We start from the raw sequence: 18,939 nt of genomic DNA on the forward strand, positions 1-18,939 counted from the left end.
GGAGGGTGAGACACACACCACGCACAAGCCCGCCCCTCGCGTCTTAATTGGGCGAGGGACCTGCTTGTCATTGAGTTTCAGCTCCTCGTCACGTGCTCGCTCCTCAGTGAAACTCAGTTCCTCCAAGTTCCGGTCATGGGAAGCGGTGTAGGCTGTAAAGCAATAGGTGTGGAGTGGCAGCGTTGGATGGAAGAAGCTTTCTGTATGGTACGGAGGTGCCTGTTGGGGTTGATGGGTATCTGAATCTGAAACATTCAAGTTGCTCGCTTTAAAGAAGAAAAAGATTGTAACAACTACTTTTGGCTCTTGATGGGCTGAGGGATTTTTTTTGGACACGTTAGCTGAAAAAAAATAGAGTACGAAAGGTGCGGTGTTTGATGACCTTCCTTTAACCATATTGTTCTCTTATCGTTTTCACAATTTTGTAGTTCTTAAATGTGCGAGATATTTTGTTCATTTATTAGAGCAATCAACTGTGTTTTAGGGCAAATCTAAGCTAAAAGCCCACCTTTTGATGCTGCTTTTAACTCCAAACACTTGTTCAGAACCCTTATTTTATCATCCTCACCTTAATATTCCCTTATCTCTTGTTTGTCCTGTTTATCAGTCCTAATTAGATTGTAAGCTCTGTCGAGCAGGGACTGTCTCTTCATGTCCAGGTGTACAGCGCTGCGTACGTCTAGTAGCGCTATAGTTCTATCGGGTTATATTTAAGTAGCATGTGCTTGTAGGTGTAGTAAGTCAGTATTCAAGAGTGCCACCCTGTATAGATTGATGAGTAGAGTGAAGTAAACCAAATCTAAATTTCATTGTCAGTTTTAAACAGTGGCGTGGTGACATATAGCAGGGGATTCAGTAGATGTGCTAACCTTGTTTAATGGCACCCTAAACTAAGGTTAATGTACACACTGTGCTGAACAATGTTGTGTCTTGGTCTCTTCGTGAGACTCGCCTATAATATTTGCCACTTCTTTTGACTTATGTTGATTTGAAGTTCTGTATCACCATCACCTTTCCGAAATCTATCCTTCAGACTTATACACAGATTCACATTATGTGGTATAGAGCTGCAGATCCCATACAAAAAAAAGAATACTTTGAGCAATACAGACTTTCAGTGATATTCTGAGGCTGAAGCAGCCAGTTGTTGTGTACCCACAAACAGGATACAAAAGCAGCAGTAGACACATGACTTCCAGGGTGCATGCAACAAAATATCTTTGCCTAGTCACCCATTCCTTCCTTAGGTCATACTCAAATAGGAGTGACAGTAGACAATGTAAGGTCATTGTGGGCCAAACAGTTGCCTCTGATACAAACTAGAGATTCTGAGGATGTACTTCCAGAAAGACTGAGATTTGATTTAAGGGCAACGTGTCCAGCATATAAACTTACAAAGTTTTAGATGTGAAAAAAGGTTCACAAATGGAAAAAGCAAAATAATATATATTTTTTATGCTTCTGAAAGAATATAGGCAGAGTGGAGGCAGCATTAGGACAGTGTTCAAAGGAATTTGCCCGAGTAATTTAATAGTGAACAGGGTAAATTCCATGGGCTGAAAATTTCTCTTCACTGAACTTCTTCATTTCAGCCCAAATTTTGAAAGGGAAAACCATGTAGGTGCCTATAGGGATATTGTAGGCGCGTACACATTTAACACGCATTAAAAATGTTAACACGCTTAGAGGAGAACAAAATGGGAGTGAGGGAGTAGCAAGACCAACAGGACTCTTCCAAGAACCAAGGGAGATAGGAAAATGAGGTAAAAAAAAAAGGTTCTTTATTGAAGTAGACTCTAATTACAATGTGGCACCATGTTTCGGCAATAGTGCCTACCTCAGGAGCCTAAAAGATGTAATCACAACAAATAAAAAGTATATACACACAAAAATTCTCTGAAGTTATGACCAATAAAAGCAAATCAAAACATAAGTTTGTATACATAAAAAATGTGTAAGTAAATGTAAAAGATATATTTATATCTATATATATATCTTGAGAGACAGAGATAAAATCATTTAAGAGCAAACAAAGAGTGTATGGTAAAAGAATGGAGAATACTTAACAAAAAAAGAGCCATATTAACATCTGAATTTAACATAGTAAGTCTCAACTATTAATACAAAACCATAGGACTAACCTGTTTGTTTTGGTTCAATGCCAAATGAATAACCACGTGTAAGTCTGTAAAGTAGAGCAGGATTAGGTGAATGTGTGCATATATAGTGCAATGTGAGTGCATATAAATGACTCCGCTGTTTCATTATTGCTACCAAGTATTACATATTAAGGGCAAGATATAAATATATCTTTTACATTTGCTTACACATTTTTTTATGTATACAAACTTATGTTTTGATTTGCTTTTATTGGTCATAACTTCAGAGAATTTTTGTGTGTATATACTTTTTATACATTTTTGTTGTGATTACATCTTTTAGGCTCCTGAGGTAGGCACTATTGCCGAAACATGGTGCCACATTGTGAGTCTACTTCAATAAAGAACCTTCTTGTTTTGTTTTTTTTACCTCATTTTCCTATCTCCCTTGGTTCTTTGAAGAGTCCTGTTGGTCTTGCTACTCCCTCACTCCCATTTTGTTCTCCTCGTAGCAGACTTTGGGCCCTGTTTACTAAGCCATGTTATAAGTGCGTTAACATTTTTAACGCGCATTAAATGTGTACGCTCCTACAATATCCCTATAGGCACCTACATGGTTAGCGCATGCACTAATTGTAGGCACTTTAGAAACGCTAACGCTCCTTAGTAAACAGGGCCCTTTGTTTCTCCACCTTGGTGGTCGATTTCTGGCCTTTCCATTCTGCAGCATGAACATAATTTGAGAGGAGTTAGGGGGAGAGGAATGCTTTTGGTTTTCTAAGTGTTTATTTTGATACCCATCCGTCCATAATGTCAGCTGAACCCACCTGCTCTGCTTGATACTTGCTTTTGAAGCCAATTGTTTAAAAGAACACTGTGCCACTCAATATTTTATTTTTCAGGCTAAGGAAGCTCTAGAGAGTGGTGAAGTTCCTGTTGGTTGCCTCATGGTTTATAATAATACAGTCCTGGGGCATGGAAGAAACGAGGTCAATGAAACAAAAAATGTAAGTTGTAAAAAAAAAAACTGATTTAGTAATTGTGTGCCACCACGTAGACAGCCTGAGACTTGTGCTTTACTGGGGCCTGTGAATGCAAGGAACCTCAGCTTCCACCTCAGTGCAGACACTTCTAGTAGCTGTGTTTGAAACATAGAAAAATGAAGGCAGATAGACACCATATGGTTTATCCAGTCTGCTGTTCCTTCCCATCTGCTCTCTCTTAGAGATCCTGTGTACTTGTCCCAAGCTTTTTTGAATTCCAGATACAGTTTTAATCTCCACCTCCTCCACCAGGAGGCTGTTCCATGAATTCACCACCCTTTCTATGAAGTAGTATTTTCTCAGCTTACTTCTGAGTCTATCCTTTTTCACCTTCATCCTATGCCCACTCAGTCCAGAGTTTCCTTTCAGTTGAAAGAGACTTGCTTCTTGTGCATTTATGCCATGTATGTATTTAAATGTCTCTATAATATCTTCCCTCACCCGACTTTCTTCCAAAATATGCACAATAAGATTTTTAAGTCTGATCTCATACACTTTATGATGAAAACCACTGACTATTTTAGTACTACTACTACTACTTAACATTTCTAAAGTGCTACTAGGGTTATGCAGCGCTGTACAATTTCACAAAGAAGGACAGTCCCTGCTCAAAGGAGCTTACAATCTAAAGGACAAGTAGCCGCCCTTTGAACCGACTTCATCCTGTTTATATATTTTTTTGAAGGTGCGGGCTCGGAGTTTTACACAATATTCTAAATGAGGTCTCACCAGAGTCTTATACAGGGGCATCATCACCTCATTTTTCCTACTGGTCCTTCCTCTCCCTGTACACCCAATCACCCTTCTGGCTTTTGCCGTCATGTTTTCTGCCTGTTTGGCCACCTTAAGATCATCACATACGATCACACCCAAGTCCCGCTTCACTTTCATGCACAAAAGTGCTTCTCCCTCTAAACTATATCCTTTCCTTTGGGTTTTTTGCAGCTGAAATATGTAACCCTGTTTTTCGTAGCATTAAATCTTAGCTGCCAAATTACAAACCATTCTTCAAGCTTCGCTAGGTCCTTGCTCATGTTATCCACACCATAAGGAGTGTCTAATCTATTGTAGATTTGGTATCTACAAAGAGGCAAACCATACCAGAAAGCCTTTTAATAATATTGTTTACAAAAATGTTAAAAGAACCGGCCCAAGAGCCAAGCCCTGTGGGATGCCACTGGTAACATCTCTTTCCTCAGAGTGAGCTCAGTTTACCACTATCCTGTGTTATCCTCTACTCAACCTGTTCCTAACCCAGCTAGTCACTTCAGGACCGATATCAAGGGCATACTCAGTTTGTTAGTCATTTGTGCAGAACCGTTTCAAAGGCTTTGCTAAAATCTAAATACACCACATCTAGCACTCTCCCTTGAGCCAACTCTCTGGTCATCCAGTCAAAGAAATTAATCAGATTTGTCTAAGAAAACCTGCCTCTAGTGAAACCATGTTGCCTCAGGTCACGTAACCTATTGGATTCCAAAAATTTTACTGTTTTCTATTTTAAAAAGCATTTCCATTAATTTACTTAACACAGAAGTCAGACTTACCGGCCTTATGCTTTTGTGTAGAGGGACCACTTCTGCCATTCTCCAGTCCTCTGGGACCACTCCCGAGTCTAGAGAAGTATTGAAAAGGTCAGCCAGTGGAGCTACCAGAACTTCCCTCAGTTCCTACAGTGCCATCCAGCCCCCATCGCTTTGTCCAACTCTAGTTTAGCTAGCTCCTCATGAACAGAATCCTCTTAAAATCATTCAGGGTCTACCACACCTCCATTTCTTTTCTTTTTTTTTTTTTTTTATTTGTTTTTTGTATGCTTTATTTTTGAATGTCAGAACATAAGGTACACACCACACCTTTATTAATGGTCAAAACTGAAGATTAATACAAAGGCAAGGTGAACATAACATACAAAGAGGGCAGCAATAGCTGAGATCTCTATGACCTCCAATGAGGAATGCGCTCTGTAGGACCCCCACTGCCAGACAGTCAAGGCCCTCCCGTTCAATGCATATTCACACACACCAAGCAATATTCAAAGCCTCGCACATGCACACAATCACCTAGTCACTATGTCTCCTCCCTTCCCCGTCTCCTCCTCCCTTCCCCGTCTCCTCCTCTCCTTCCCCTCCCCCGTCTCCTCGCCTCCTCCTCTCCCTCCCCCTCGTCTCCTTGCCTCCTCGTTTCTTTGCCTCCTTCTCCTCCCTCCCCCTCGCCTCCTTGCCTTCTGCTCCCTCGCTCTTGTCTTCTACTCCTCTCTTCCCCCCTCCTCCCCCCCCCCCCCGTCTCTCACATCTTTAAGTCCACTTTGAGCATGATTTTGAAATCTCTACCTATCATAATCATGGTAATTTAGACTACCGTCAGTATACACTGTTATGGTGGAAATTCCAAGATATATCTCGCTTAAAGGAGATATATCCTGGAATTTCCACCATAACACTGTATACTGACGGTAGTCTAAATTACCATCCTTATGATAGGTAGAGATTTCAAAATCGTGCCATCTCCCTCATCCTTTGTACCCACCAGGCAGGGCCGATCTTAGCAATTGCGGGACCCTGTGCAGACCAGTTCAGTGGAACCCCCTCCCACCCACTCCCCCACTGCTCCAGTTTATCTTAGTTTAAAAGGAGGTTTAGAGCTCTCGGAACCCCACCTCGCCCCACCCCGTACCTTGATGTGCATCCACCTTGTTTCAGTAGAGAGCAGCAGACAGCGGCAGCGATTTTCATATCCTGTCAGCTGCTGAGCCCAGAGCTGCCTCGCTGCTGCGTCCCGCCCTTGAGGAAGCCAGAAGTGACATCAAAAGGGGGCAAGACGCAGCAGCGAGGTGGCAAGCACGTTGAATTTATGACTCAATTATTGCTTTCTTATTTTAGTCTTCTTTTTTTTTTTTTCCTGATACATTTTCATTTACCACCATCTTGGATTCTCCTCTATTAAAGAGATTCTTATTTGCCTGAACTGCTTTAGTTGTTTATTTTTTTTCTTTATTACTGTTTCTTTTCCATTGTAAGATATACTCACAAATATATACTATACAAGTTAAAATTGAAAATGAATAATTGAAAAAATAATAGATGACATGAGCTGCCCTGGCTAGAAGGCTCCCTTGCCGCTTATTGGTCAACTAGGTTTTCTAGATTACGTGGGACTTCGTCGTGACAGGTGAGCAGAAACACAGAACTTAAAAAATGGAGACCATTAAGCAAAACAGTAGCACCAATATTTTTTTGTTTTCTAACAAAGGAGAATTAATTTGGAATTAAATCAGTTCAGCTGTGTATGCTCTTGTATCTACAGGCCACTCGGCATGCAGAGATGGTGGCGATTGATCAAGTCCTGACCTGGTGTCGTGACCACGGCAAAAGTCCTATGGAAGTGTTCGAGCAGACAGTCTTGTATGTGACGGTGGAACCTTGCATTATGTGTGCTGGTGCATTGCGCCTGCTCAGTATCCTTTGTGTCACTAGGAAAAGGACATTGGACACCTCAGTTTGCTGTTTTACAGCTATAACTAGTTAGTAAGGCAGGTTTTCATGCACGCTTTAACAGTCTAGGTGTGAGTGTTTGGAAGTGGTTGTGCCTAATTTATACATCTATATAGAAGGTGCTAACATTTGTGCAGTGATTCCGTGCGCAAATGTGTAGAACTGCTTAAGCACTATTTTGTAAATAAGTGCATATCTTACATAGAGCGTATTTGACAGGTGGAGTCTTGGCAGAGCCTGAGCGGGACTTGCACGTAAGCCCAATTCCTTACTAATCTGTAAAGAAAATTAGATGTCTAAATAGGGGACAATCCTGTAACAGCTTGCCTATTAGGGCCTAAATATAGGCACCCCTATAATTGCCCTTCTATATTAGGTGTTAACTGGTTTGGAGCTTGTGGGACTTCGAAATATTCTTGCTGCTTAGCAACCTGCACCCTGTACAAGCTGACGATCAAACTACTGTATATACAACTTGACTATAAGTTATGAAGTTTGAACGGCGGAAGCGATGTCACAGCAACGGATGGCAGCTTAACCTTGGAGCTTTGTCGGAGGAGCGATTTAAGTGTGCTTTTTTTTTTCCCCTTGTACATTGTGTCATTTTCCAAGAACAGTACTTCTTAAGGTAGCAGAAGGCGATGGCTACACGAAAACGTCTTGAAAATACAAGTATGTGGCAGCTCAAAGATCACCAACCTTCCTCCTGGGGAGAATGTGCTTCAACTGTGTGGGGAAGATGGCACCGGAGAAATTTTGAGCCAAACAATTTGTCAAAAAAATACCCCTGGGCTGTGTTATCTACAGGTAGCACCCATTGCACTAAAAAAAATAATCATTCCCAACCCTTTTAGCAGTATGACCCCTCCCTATCCCAGCCGTTTACCTTCAAATGCAGCGGTACTTTTAGGCTGCCTGCAGCCTGCTCTGTAGCACTCTCTGGTGTGTCCTGCCCCCTTTGACCCAACTTCCTATTTCAGCAGGAGCGGGAAGGATCAGAGAGTGTGCTCCAGAGTAGGCCAGGAGTATTGCTGCATTGCCGCTGCTGCTCCTATAGAAAATCCATTGAAAGGGGTGGGGATTGAGATGCTGAGCGGGCTAGTGGAGGCAGAGAGAAGGAGCAATTTTGGACCCCGGAGGTGGAAGGGAGGGGGACAGAAAGATGCTGGACCGTGAGGGAAGGAGGGTTGAAGGGGAGCCTCAACAGCATTTGTGTCCATTTTTAGGCCTAAAACTGCCCGTGACTTATGCTTGAGATCGACTTGTAGTCAACTCTGTATGGTGCTCTGTTTTTCACAGCAGGAGTACTCGGACTAAACCATTTTGTTCCTGCAAGGAGGGTGTGTCTGTATATGCACAGAAAGAAGCATCACAAATACAATATGGGACAAAGAACTGGCAGAGAATTTGGAATGGAATTGGGTTTCCTGAGTTGCAATACTGCTTTGCAGTGTTCACTCATTAGCTTTGATCACCCCTGTTCGCTGTTCCATTGCAGCAATATAGGTATTCCTGGAGGTTTTTGTTGCCACCATAAGCAATAAAAAGTTTGGTTCAAGTTCAGGTTGTAGCACTAGAGCTGGTTGAGGGTTAATATTTGTTCTACAGAGGCTTGGAAATGAATTGAAATTGGTTATGTGATCGCCACGTAGGCTAAGTTTGAGCTACTGATGTTATCACTATGGAAGAATGATGTATGTGATAAGATTTGGTTCTTCATGATGGGTGCATTGGTGATAACTCTGTTCTTTCAGGCTTGTGGTTTTGATGTTTTGCATCCACCGTGGCACCTGGCACAGGTCCCAGTTTGTTTTGTGCTTCTGTATATTGTTTTTATGCTGGTTCCTTAACTTTGCTCTATAAATTCCTTTGGTTGTATATGGGTGCCGGAATGAACGATTTGGAGGTTGTGGTTCAGTTTTAAATGTTGGTGCCGATGACTTACCAAACACTGGAACGTCATTTGAGGTAAAGCACGTTCTTTGTATTTTGTTACTTGTTTTCTGTAACATAGACTGTAATTCTAGCTGTATTTAGAACTGGTGGCAGAATGCATAAGGGAAGCAGCTGTAAATACGCGAATGCATGGGTAGTAATTAATTCAGTACTGAACTTCAATTACACTACTTGACAGAGAATTTTTTTTTTGTAAAGTAAAATAAAAAAAATAGCCTGCTAAGTAGCAGCATCTGTTTATACTCCATGAAGTTTCTCTGAGTTTATCAGCGACGGTCACAAAACAAATTCACAAATAGTACAGACTTCTCCTGTTAGATGAGTGGGTTATATTCCCCAACCAGCAGATGGAGGCAGAGACTGAGCTTGCATTATAGTGACATCATCACTGGTGCTATTCTGGAACATTTCAGTGTCCTCTGTCTCCAGCAGATGGTTGCAGCTTGGACTGGTGTAGCAGGATCTCTCATGTGGCCTGGCTTCCTAGGGGTGCAGACTGTGGTCAGTAGTAGCCCTGCGATCAAGTCTCAGTGCCTCGTTGGTGTTCATAGGGATTGGCCAATGGATCTGTTTTCCCTATTTTAAATCGAATGAGCTGATGTACGTGTTTGTGTCTGTGAATGTGCATTTGTGTGTTGGTATGAGTGTGTGTGTGGTTTCTGTGTGTCTTGATCAGGACAGGTGAGAGGGGCAGGCAATTGAAAGGTGCAGTTCCTTAATCGCTGTGTTGGTGTGAGTCGTATATATTCTGCAGCTCTTAAATGCCCTAAAAAAAAGAAATACAACCTATAATCTGTATTTCTATGGGAAAAGCAGTTCCGTTTCTCTTCCACCCCCATCAAATGCAGAAATTTTAAGTTCTACAGCACAGAAACTTCCTCCGGATCACCACCTCTATTCTGTTGACTAGAGCTGCATTCTAGTCTTCTGTCCCCACTTCCCTCCTGTTGGCTGGATCCTACTCAGTCTCTGCTTCTAGTCACAACAGAAGCAGCCAAGACAGGCTCACTCACATTGGGGAGGGGATAGGGGGAATTAGAGAACTGCAGATAGAGGATTAAAACTCAGAAAAATGACCAGACATATTACCCATTCTACTACCTTCTGGACATTATTGTAGATTTCCGCTGACTGGAAAAAGTCAAATAGTTGGCAGGCCTAACTTCTTGAGTCTTGCACAAATCTCGCAGAGCCCTTTAGACATGTGGGCATAAACTATGAGTAGAGTATACTAGTGTCCAAACAAAAAAACAGCACCACGGGCCTTTAAAATGGAACAAAGTTCTTTAATGAATGAGCCTTGACCCGACACGGGCCGTGTTTCGGTGACCAGCACCTGCGTCAGGGGTCTACATAAAATACAAAACATAGAAATAATATATTTTTAAAAATTGTTAACATATAATGAATAAAACCAAGAATTAAAAATAATATTTAGACTCATCAAGCATACATATATAAGCCTATATAACACCTAAAGCATTTAATATTTTAACATTGCATTTAATAATTTAACATTCTCATATATTATTATATAGTAATTTGAAAATAAATGGATAATTAATCAAAACAAAAATGGTAATGGTATACTAGTGGCATACTAGTGGCATAATCTGGCCTGCCCACAGCACATAGGGGTAATTGTTGGGGGACTAGTTTTGCAGGCAGGACAGTTGCAGAGGGGATAATTTTTGGGGTGTGGCAGGTAAGAGTGTTGTTAGTTTTCCACTATTATACATGCACACTCAATGGTGAGCAGTCCAGTAAAGTAAGGAGTGATAAAGCAAAGGTTCCTCTAAACTTTTTATTTTTATTAGTTCTTCATTATCCTTCTCTTCCTTGTCATAAAGCACATGCAGCCATTACAGATGGGTTGTGTCCATCAACCAGCAGAGGGAGATAGAGAGCACACTTTTTTCAGTGCCTCATACCAGCTTCCTCCACTGCCTCTCTTCAGTATTCTCTATCTCCCCTAGCAGAGTGGCTGCAGCTTCTTCGAGCTCCATCTAAAATCTGTCTGGAGGTTGCTCCTGTGCTTTTGCAAGTTGTTAGCAGGGGTGTTTGAGGCTTTAGCAGCTTCACTTTAAAGGCACATAGGTTCGCCCTTTCCCTGCCTTACCCATACCTCCTTGGATGTGGACACATTGCTTAGCTTTCCCTGTCCTTCCCCACCAACAGTGGATGCAGGCACATAGGTTCACCCTTTCCCTGCCTTTCCCACTCACCTGAGCCTCCGGAGTTCTATTTACCTCTGCTTTCCTCACAGCGTTAAAAAAAAAAAAGCGCTTAGACGCTGGGACAGAGGTTTTTCCTTGCCTTTTTCTGTGGGACCGGAGCTGTGATACTCGGTCCAGTGAGGTAAGAGTGTTTTCTGACTCCTCTGGGGTGGGCCCGCGATCGGGGCGATTTTGGCGCGAACCGCCATTTTGAATTTTACCGCCGTTTTCGACGATGGCTGCGGAGACAGTAAAGCGCTGTTCCAAGTGTGGCAAGCGCAGATCAGCAGCGGGGCTCTGTAAATCGTGCTGTACAGACGTTAGAGCCGGCCCGAGCATTGCGAGCGACGAATCTTGGCGCTCTGAGCAAGCAGCGGATGCCATTTTGAATTTACCACATGGCGCGACCTCCGCTGAGACGGAGAGTCCTGAGCCCGGGGGAGGCCTCGGAGTGAGGCTGATATGAGAGCTACTAGCCCCGGCAGAGATCCGGGTGCCCAGGGTGAGTTTTTCTCCCCTGATTTTGTCTTATTAATGCATAAAGCATACATGCTTAAAAGAGCTCTCCCACAAAGCCCGGCATGGGCCTCTTCTAATGCCCCCCCCCCCCCCCAGTGGATTCTAGCCTGGGTATGCCCTCTGAGGCGTTATTCCCTGATAATTGGCAGAATATGAAGCGCAGAAGGGCTCTTTCCCCTTCAGAGAGTGCTGCACCTCCATTCCCCCCCCCCCCCCCCCCCCCCCCCCCCCCCCCGTGGTCGGGCTGCGAGGATTCTGAGGACTCTGGCAGGCCTTCATGGTCTGAGGAGCCAGAGTCTGGTGCAGAAGTGACTCAGGATCTGGACGATCCCTCCGCGGTGAGGATTTTCCACTGTGATGAGCTGCCAGTGCTTATTTCTGATGCCCTGCAGGCTCTCTCTGTTGAGGACCCTGCCAGTGGCACAGCGTCCTCTGTGAATCCTAGGATGGCTAGTACCAAAAAGCCTGCTCGAGCCTTTCCTTTGCATGACTCCATCCAAGAGCTTATTTCGGCTCAATGGGCTGACCCCGAGGTACCTTTGAAAGTTTCCAGGGCTATGGGGCAATTATACCCTCTGAGTGAGGAGCATATGACTTGCTTTGCTATGCCTAAAGTGGATGCCCTAGTCACAGCTGTGACAAAGAGAACTACCCTCCCTGTTGAAGGAGGTGTTGCCCTGAAGGATATTCAAGACCATAGACTGGAATCGGCACTTAAACGGTCATTTGAACTTGCAGGTCTCACTACTCGGGCGTCTGCATGCAGTTGTTGTTGCTGCTAGAGCCTGCCTGGCTTGGTTGCAACAGGCAGTGGAACAGCCCAGTGATGGAGCGGAGCCCTTTTCAGATGTGGCTCCGCGGATGGAGTTGGCCTTGTCCTTTCTTGCTGATGCCCTTTATGATATTGTCAGAGCTTCGGCTAAACACATGGCAGTAGCAGTGGTGACTCGCTGTCTTCTTTGGCTACGGCATTGGGCGGCGGACATGGCCTCTAAGCAAAGGTTGGTGAAGTTGCCCTTTCAAGGCCTTCTCCTGTTTGGTGAGGAGTTGGAGAAAATTGTGAAGGGCCTGGGTGAGGCTAAACCCCAGCACTTGCCCGAAGATAGGCCTCTGTCTTCCTCTAAGGGTGCGGCGGTCCACTCCTTTTACAGACCTCACTTCTGTGAAGCTCGAAGGTACCGCCCAGGGCGTTCTGCTGGGTTCACTTCTCGTGTCCATTTTCAGCAGAGGAATTCCTTTTGCTTGGACAAACGTTCCACAGCCACTGGCTCAAGGCCTGGAGTTCAGGGGCGACCCTCTCAATGATGGTGCGCCGGCCCTCTCCTCAAGTCCTGTCATCGTAGGACGTCTTTCCCTCTTTGCCGAGGAGTGGGCCAACATTTCCTCAGATCAGTGGGTCTTGGACCTGATCAGAGACGGTTACAGAATAGAATTCGACACCCCTGTAAGAGACGTGTTTGTGGAGTCCCGATGCGGTTATGCCGCCAAACGGGCGGCGGTAGAGAAGACTTTACAAGGTCTGATTCAGATAGGGGCCGTGTCCCCGGTACCTCCCGTCGAACACGGCTGCGGCCGCTACTCCATCTACTTTGTGGTGCCGCGAAAAGGAGGGTCTTTTCGCCCTATTCTGGACTTAAAAGAATTAAACAATCCTTGAGAGTGCGGCATTTTCACATGGAAACCCTGCGCTCCGTCATTGCGGCGGTACAGCCAGGAGAGTTTCTCACGTCTCTGGAACTGAAAGAAGCTTACTTGCACATTCCAATTTGGCCCCCGCACCAGAAGTTTCTGAGGTTTGCAGTGATGGGAAAGCATTTCCAGTTCCGGGCCTTGCCTTTTCGCCTCGCCACAGCTCCCCACACCTTTTCGAAGGTTATGGTGGTAGTAGCTGCCTTTCTAAGGCGAGAGGGTATTCAGGTTCACCCGTACCTGGACGACTGGCTCATTCGAGCAAACTCTGCTGCAGAGAGTCAGCATGTAACAGCCAGAGTGGTCTCAGTACTTCAAACTCTGGGCTGGGTCGTCAATTTGGCCAAAAGTCACCTGACCCCCTCGCAGTCTCTAGAGTATTTGGGGGCCAGGTTCGACACAGCCTCGGGGTATGTTTACCTACCCAAGCAAAGGCGGTGCAAGCTTCAGAATCGGGTCCTTCTGCTCCTGAGCATGCCCCTCCCGTGAGCTTGGGACATTGTCCAGCTGCTTGGATCGATGACGGCCACCATGGAACTGGTGCCCTTGGCGAGATCGCACCTGAGACCTCTACAGTATGCTGTACTCCAAAGATGGTCTCCAGTATTTCAGGATTACCAATGCAGACTCTCTTGGCTCCCTGCGGCCCGACTCAGCATGGAGTGGTGGCTCTCAGACAGCATGCTGCGGTGAGGAATGCCGCTGGCGCTCCCCGATTGGTGCCTAGTGGTGACAGATGCCAGTCTGAAAGGCTGGGGCGCACATTGCAAGGGGAAGCATGCCCAGGGTCTATGGACACCCGAGGAGTCGGAGTGGTCCATCAACCGCCTAGAGTTGAAAGCGGTGTTTCAGGCGCTTCTGGCCTTTCAAGTGACCCTGGAAGGATTGGCTGTCAGAGTGATGTCGGACAACACGACAGCAGTGGCCTACATAAATCGACAAGGCGGCACTCAGTGCAGAGCTCTAGCCGCGCAGGCCGAACAAATTTGCCACTGGGCCGAGCTGCATCTACAGTTTCTGTCGGCAGCTCACATTGCAGGTCAGAGCAACGTGCAAGCCGATTATCTAAGCAGGCATCAGATCGATCCAGCGGAGTGGGAACTTGCAGATGAAGTGTTCCTGCAGATATGTGCCAAGTGGGGCAAGCCCGTGATGGATCTAATGGCGACAAGCACCAATGCCAAAGTCCCGTGCTTCTTCAGCAGACGGAGAGATCCTCGTGCGGCGGGGTTGGATGCCTTGGCTCAACCCTGGCCTCCAGGCCTACTGTATGTGCTCCCTCCGTGGCCCTTGATAGGGCGAGTGCTCCTGCGGATTCGGCTGCATCCAGGAGAAGTGGTTCTCGTCGCCCCGGATTGGCCCAGGAGGCCTTGGTATGCGGACCTCCGACAGATGCTCGTAGAGGATCCCCTTCAGTTACCTCTGGTTCCCAACCTGTTGTCACAGGGTCCGGTGACCATGGAGGACGCCGGCCGATTTGGTCTTATGGCCTGGCGATTGAGAGGGCGCAATTGAGAGGCAGAGGCTATTCCAATAAAGTAATTACCACTCTCCTGCAAGCCCGCAAGCGTTCCACTTCCGTGGCTTATGCCAGGATTTGGCGCCAGTTTGAAGTCTGGTGTGCTTCCAGAGAGATCACACCCCTGCGGGCTCCTGTCTCGCCGATTCTGGACTTTTTGCAGGATGGTGTACAAAAAGGCTTGGCCTATAATTCCCTGCGGGTGCAAGTGGCAGCGTTGGCCTCCCTGTGTGGCAAGGTTGAAGGCGTGTCTTTAGCTGCTCATCCGGATGTGGCACGGTTTCTTAGAGGGGTGCTTCGGCTCCGTCCTCCCGTGCGTGCACCTTGTCCAGCTTGGAACCTGGGGCTAGTGCTGAAGGCCCTTCAGGGTGCTCCCTTTGAACCGCTTCGGCGTGCTTCAGAGAAAGATTTGACACTGAAGGCCGTCTTGTTAGTGGCCATTACTTCGGCGAGACGGGTGTCAGAGCTCCAGGCACTGTCCTGTAGAGACCCTTTTCTGCAGTTTTCAGAGTCCAGGGTCACGGTTCGGACCGTGCCTTCCTTCTTGCCTAAGGTGGTTTCAGCGTTTCACCTAAACCAACCTATTTTCTTGCCCTCCTTTGTCGAGGAGGAGTTTCCAGAATCTTCAAGAGATTTGTAGTGCAGCAACATGGGCTTCTAAGCTCTTTTGCCCGACATTACAGGCTGGATGTGGCTGCCAGGAGGGACGCACATTTTGTAGCGCAAGTGCTGGCGCGTGGTGTGGCTTGTTCCCACCCTATCTAGGGATTGCTTTGATACATCCCATCTGTAACGGCTGCTTCTGCTTGATGACAAGGAAGAGAAAATTTAGGTTCTTACCGTGATAATTTTCTTTCCTTTAGTCATAGCAGATGCAGCCATGATCCCTCCCTGTCTGATGCTATCTAGTGTAAATCTATTTCAGGTTCTGTTCGTGTTTCCTGGAGATTCTGTCCTTGGAAGAAAGTCGGAAAACAGTCTTCAGGATTCTTGTTCAATTAAAGGAGGATGACTTAATTTCCTCCAGTTTCATGTTTTGGAGGATGAGTTTATTCCCTCCAGTTATGTCTCAGTGGAGGATGAGTTATGCCCTCCGAGAGGATGTTTCATTCCCTCCATTCTGAGTTAATGCCCTTTGTTGTAGGGCCATCGTTCGCTGTGAGGAAAGCTCATGTTATTCCCATTGTGGTTTGCCATACTGCTTTGGAAGCTTCAAATACTGAAGAGAGGCAGTGGAGCAAGCTGGTATGAGGCACTGAAAAAAGTGTGCTCTCTATCTCCCTCTGCTGGTTGATGGACACAACCCACCTGTAATGGCTGCATCTGCTATGACTAAAGGAAAGAAAATTATCACGGTAAGAACCTAATTTTCCCTTACTGACCTTTAAATGTATCCATTCTGCAGCCCCCCATTACCTCTCCACTCTCATCTCTCCCTACATTCCTCCCCGTGAACTCCGCTCACTGGACAAATCTCTCTTGTCATCCCCCTTCTCCTCTACTGCTAACTCCAGACTTCGTTCCTTTTCCCTCGCTGCACCTTATGCCTGGAATAGACTTCCTGAGCCTGTACGTCTAGCTCCATCTCTACCTGTTTTCAAATCTATGCTAAAAGCCCACCTTTTCACCACCGCTTTTGGCTCCTAGCCACTACTCAATTTGCCCTCCCCTTGTTCCTTCTCACCCAGTACTTCCCTTGTCCTTAATTGTCTGTCTGTCTTATTTTTAGATTGTAAGCTCTTTTGAGCAGGGACTGTCTCTCTCTACATTGGATGTTCAGTGCTGCGTGCGTCTGGTAGCGCTCTACAAATGTTAATAATAATCATCCTAGTGTGACAAATGTTAGATATAAGAAGATATTTAAACATCCTTTATTTTACTAAGCCACTAAAAGTTGGAACTTATCATTAACGTGATGCTTATCTAATTATTACAAGCAGTTTCATAAATCTTTCAAGGCTTTTCTATTTCAGAGATGTGTTATCTAGGTGATGGAATGTTGGATTTTAAGGAAATGTCATTTGTCATTCTCCTGAGTATTCTCATTCTCTTTTAATGTGAACCGCCTTGATCTTGTAATAATGGGTTACAAATGCAACTTGTAATAAGAGGATGTTTGTCCTGGTACATGAAATCTGCTGCTCATTCTTTAGAGTGTTATATCGGCTGTTGGGTAATATGAATCTAAAAGCTCTAAATTGATAACAGTAAATTGCAAAACAAATTAGTATTTGATTGATTTATATTATTGTATAATTTTGGTATCTTTGATGCCTTTGTACACACCCCTCTTCTGATTTTTAACAGTGCATTGCTGGATATCGAGCTGAAGAAGCTGTGGAGATGTTAAAAACTTTCTACAAGCAGGAAAACCCAAATGGTGAGAACTTAACATTGGCCTTGTTTAAACAGCATATAGTTAATGGAAGCTTCTGAATGTGGTCTTAGGCAAGCATTTAATAATTCTTATTGTATGTTTCAATTCTTTCTATAGCACCAAAGTCAAAAGCACGGAAAAAGGATCAAAATGAAAGTTAGGTCCTTAGTGATGGAGGGCTCCATGATTGCGTTCCTGCAAAAGGAAGACCATGCCTGGATTACAGCGCTGTTTTTGGACAAAAGACAATAATGAAATTGAAATCATGTGCTGGAATTCTACTACCTCAGTGTTAATTGATTTCTGCTTCTGGCGGCGTCTAATAGTAATAATAATGGATATTATATATGTAGACACTGTTAACTGTAAGTCCCTAATTAAACGGTCCCGCTCAAAAGAGCATACACTGCTGGGTTGAACAGATGGGAAGTTACGTGATTGACTTAAGGAGTGTTGGAAAGAAGAGTGAAAAAGTTAGATACCCAAGCCTTAACCTGACATTTCTGCTTGGTTATAAACATTGGAACACAGAGATGACGAATCATCTTTTAGTAATTTTATAAACTATGCACTGTAGTAGTAATGGCCATGGTGGGCAGCATGTAAGCATATCTTAACAAAAGCAGTTTTGAGCCATTCTTTAGACAGTACTTTGTGTCTGTACAGCAGAGGGCTAGCTGCTTTCATTAAAAAGAATGTTGCATACAAAGGGATACACTGCTTAATGTTATTACTAAGACTAGCATGGGATTTATTATAACACCTTTCATCCAAATATGATTACAGTATACATCTTATTCCCCACAATGTGAATACTTCAGAAACATATACGTATCTCAGCAAGTATGGCCAGGCAGAGCCTAAATTTAAAAAAAAAGGGGGAGGGGGAGAACCACAGGTTCAAATTTAAAAATGGAGAACTGCAAACTAAATCTAAAAGCTTTTACAGAGCTATCTGATGTAAGCATGAGCATATCCAACAATATAAGTTCTCACTAAATTGAGAACTAACTTCTGCACAGCCACAAGATGTAAGAGCATAAGAATAGCCATACTGGGTCAGACCACAATGGTCCATGTAGCCCAGTATCCTGCTTCCAACAGTGGCCAAACCAGGTCACAGGTACCTGGCAGAAATCCAAATAGTAGCAACATTCCATACTACAAATCCCAGGGCAAAAAGTGGCTTCCCCCATGTCTGTCTCAGTAACAGACTATGACATTTGATGTATAGAACAAACCCTCCTCAAGCATCATCAAGTAATCAGCAACTTGGAAACCTGCCCAAATGAAATCTGTAAAAAAAAATAGTAAAACAGGCCCGTTTCTGACACAAATGAATGGGCACTAGCAATGTTTTCGTGTGTGTGTGTGTGTGTGTGTGTAAGGCTCCATCTCCTCAATTGATGACACGTAGTTGGGTGCGTTTTATTATATAGGATAGTCTAGTAAATAATAGCAAATAAAGACCAGTTGACCCAAACTCTGCTCTGAATGAAACTCTCTGGTTTCCCACTTGATTATATGAGCAATTGGGTAAATCAACACCATCTCCATTTCCTGTATCCGTCATCTCGACCCTGCTTTTACCTCTGCACCTGTGGTTTCAGTATTAATAAATTTAAAATATGTTTTTGAGTGTATATTTATATCAGATTGTTCTAGTGATTCTCATATGGAAAAATGGTAAATATCAGTTCAAGCTACATTGTTGTAGAAATCCAACTCAAATACCTACTATTATCATTTTAGAATCAAAGGAATACAGTGTGGAAGAAAGACAATGTATTAATATATACCAAGCCTCCCTTCAAGTCATAAAACTGCCAAACGGGCCATATGGTGGAAAATCACTCTCAAGCTTTCTCTCCTGATTGCAGATGTATCTATTTTTATTTATTTATTTTATTAACTGCCTTCATGAAGAGATTCACCCAAGGCTGTTTACAGCAGGTACAGTTTAACATAAAACTTACAATTTTGTTAACAGTGTAACAATAGTAAAATAACCAAGAATAAACAAATACAAT

At 44.3% G+C, this 18,939-nt stretch overlaps 1 protein-coding gene across 2 annotated transcripts; it reads left to right on the forward strand.

Moving 5' to 3' along the window:
- Positions 1-98: 98 nt before the first annotated feature.
- On the forward strand, positions 99-17,664 carry ADAT2 (adenosine deaminase tRNA specific 2). Of its 2 annotated transcripts, XM_030198496.1 has the most exons (6): positions 99-207; positions 3,002-3,106; positions 6,446-6,596; positions 8,495-8,601; positions 16,840-16,912; positions 17,027-17,664. In XM_030198496.1, exons 1-6 carry the CDS (start codon positions 136-138, stop codon positions 17,068-17,070), a joined length of 552 nt encoding a protein of 183 aa, XP_030054356.1. In that variant the 5' UTR covers positions 99-135; the 3' UTR covers positions 17,071-17,664. The 2 variants fall into 2 exon arrangements, with proteins under 2 accessions (XP_030054356.1, XP_030054355.1); XM_030198495.1 differs by lacking the exons at positions 8,495-8,601; positions 16,840-16,912; positions 17,027-17,664 and adding an exon at positions 7,262-8,460.
- Positions 17,665-18,939: the final 1,275 nt, after the last annotated feature.

The sequence above is a fragment of the Microcaecilia unicolor genome, chromosome 3 (genome assembly GCF_901765095.1).
Source record: "Microcaecilia unicolor chromosome 3, aMicUni1.1, whole genome shotgun sequence".
NCBI lineage: Eukaryota > Metazoa > Chordata > Amphibia > Gymnophiona > Siphonopidae > Microcaecilia > Microcaecilia unicolor.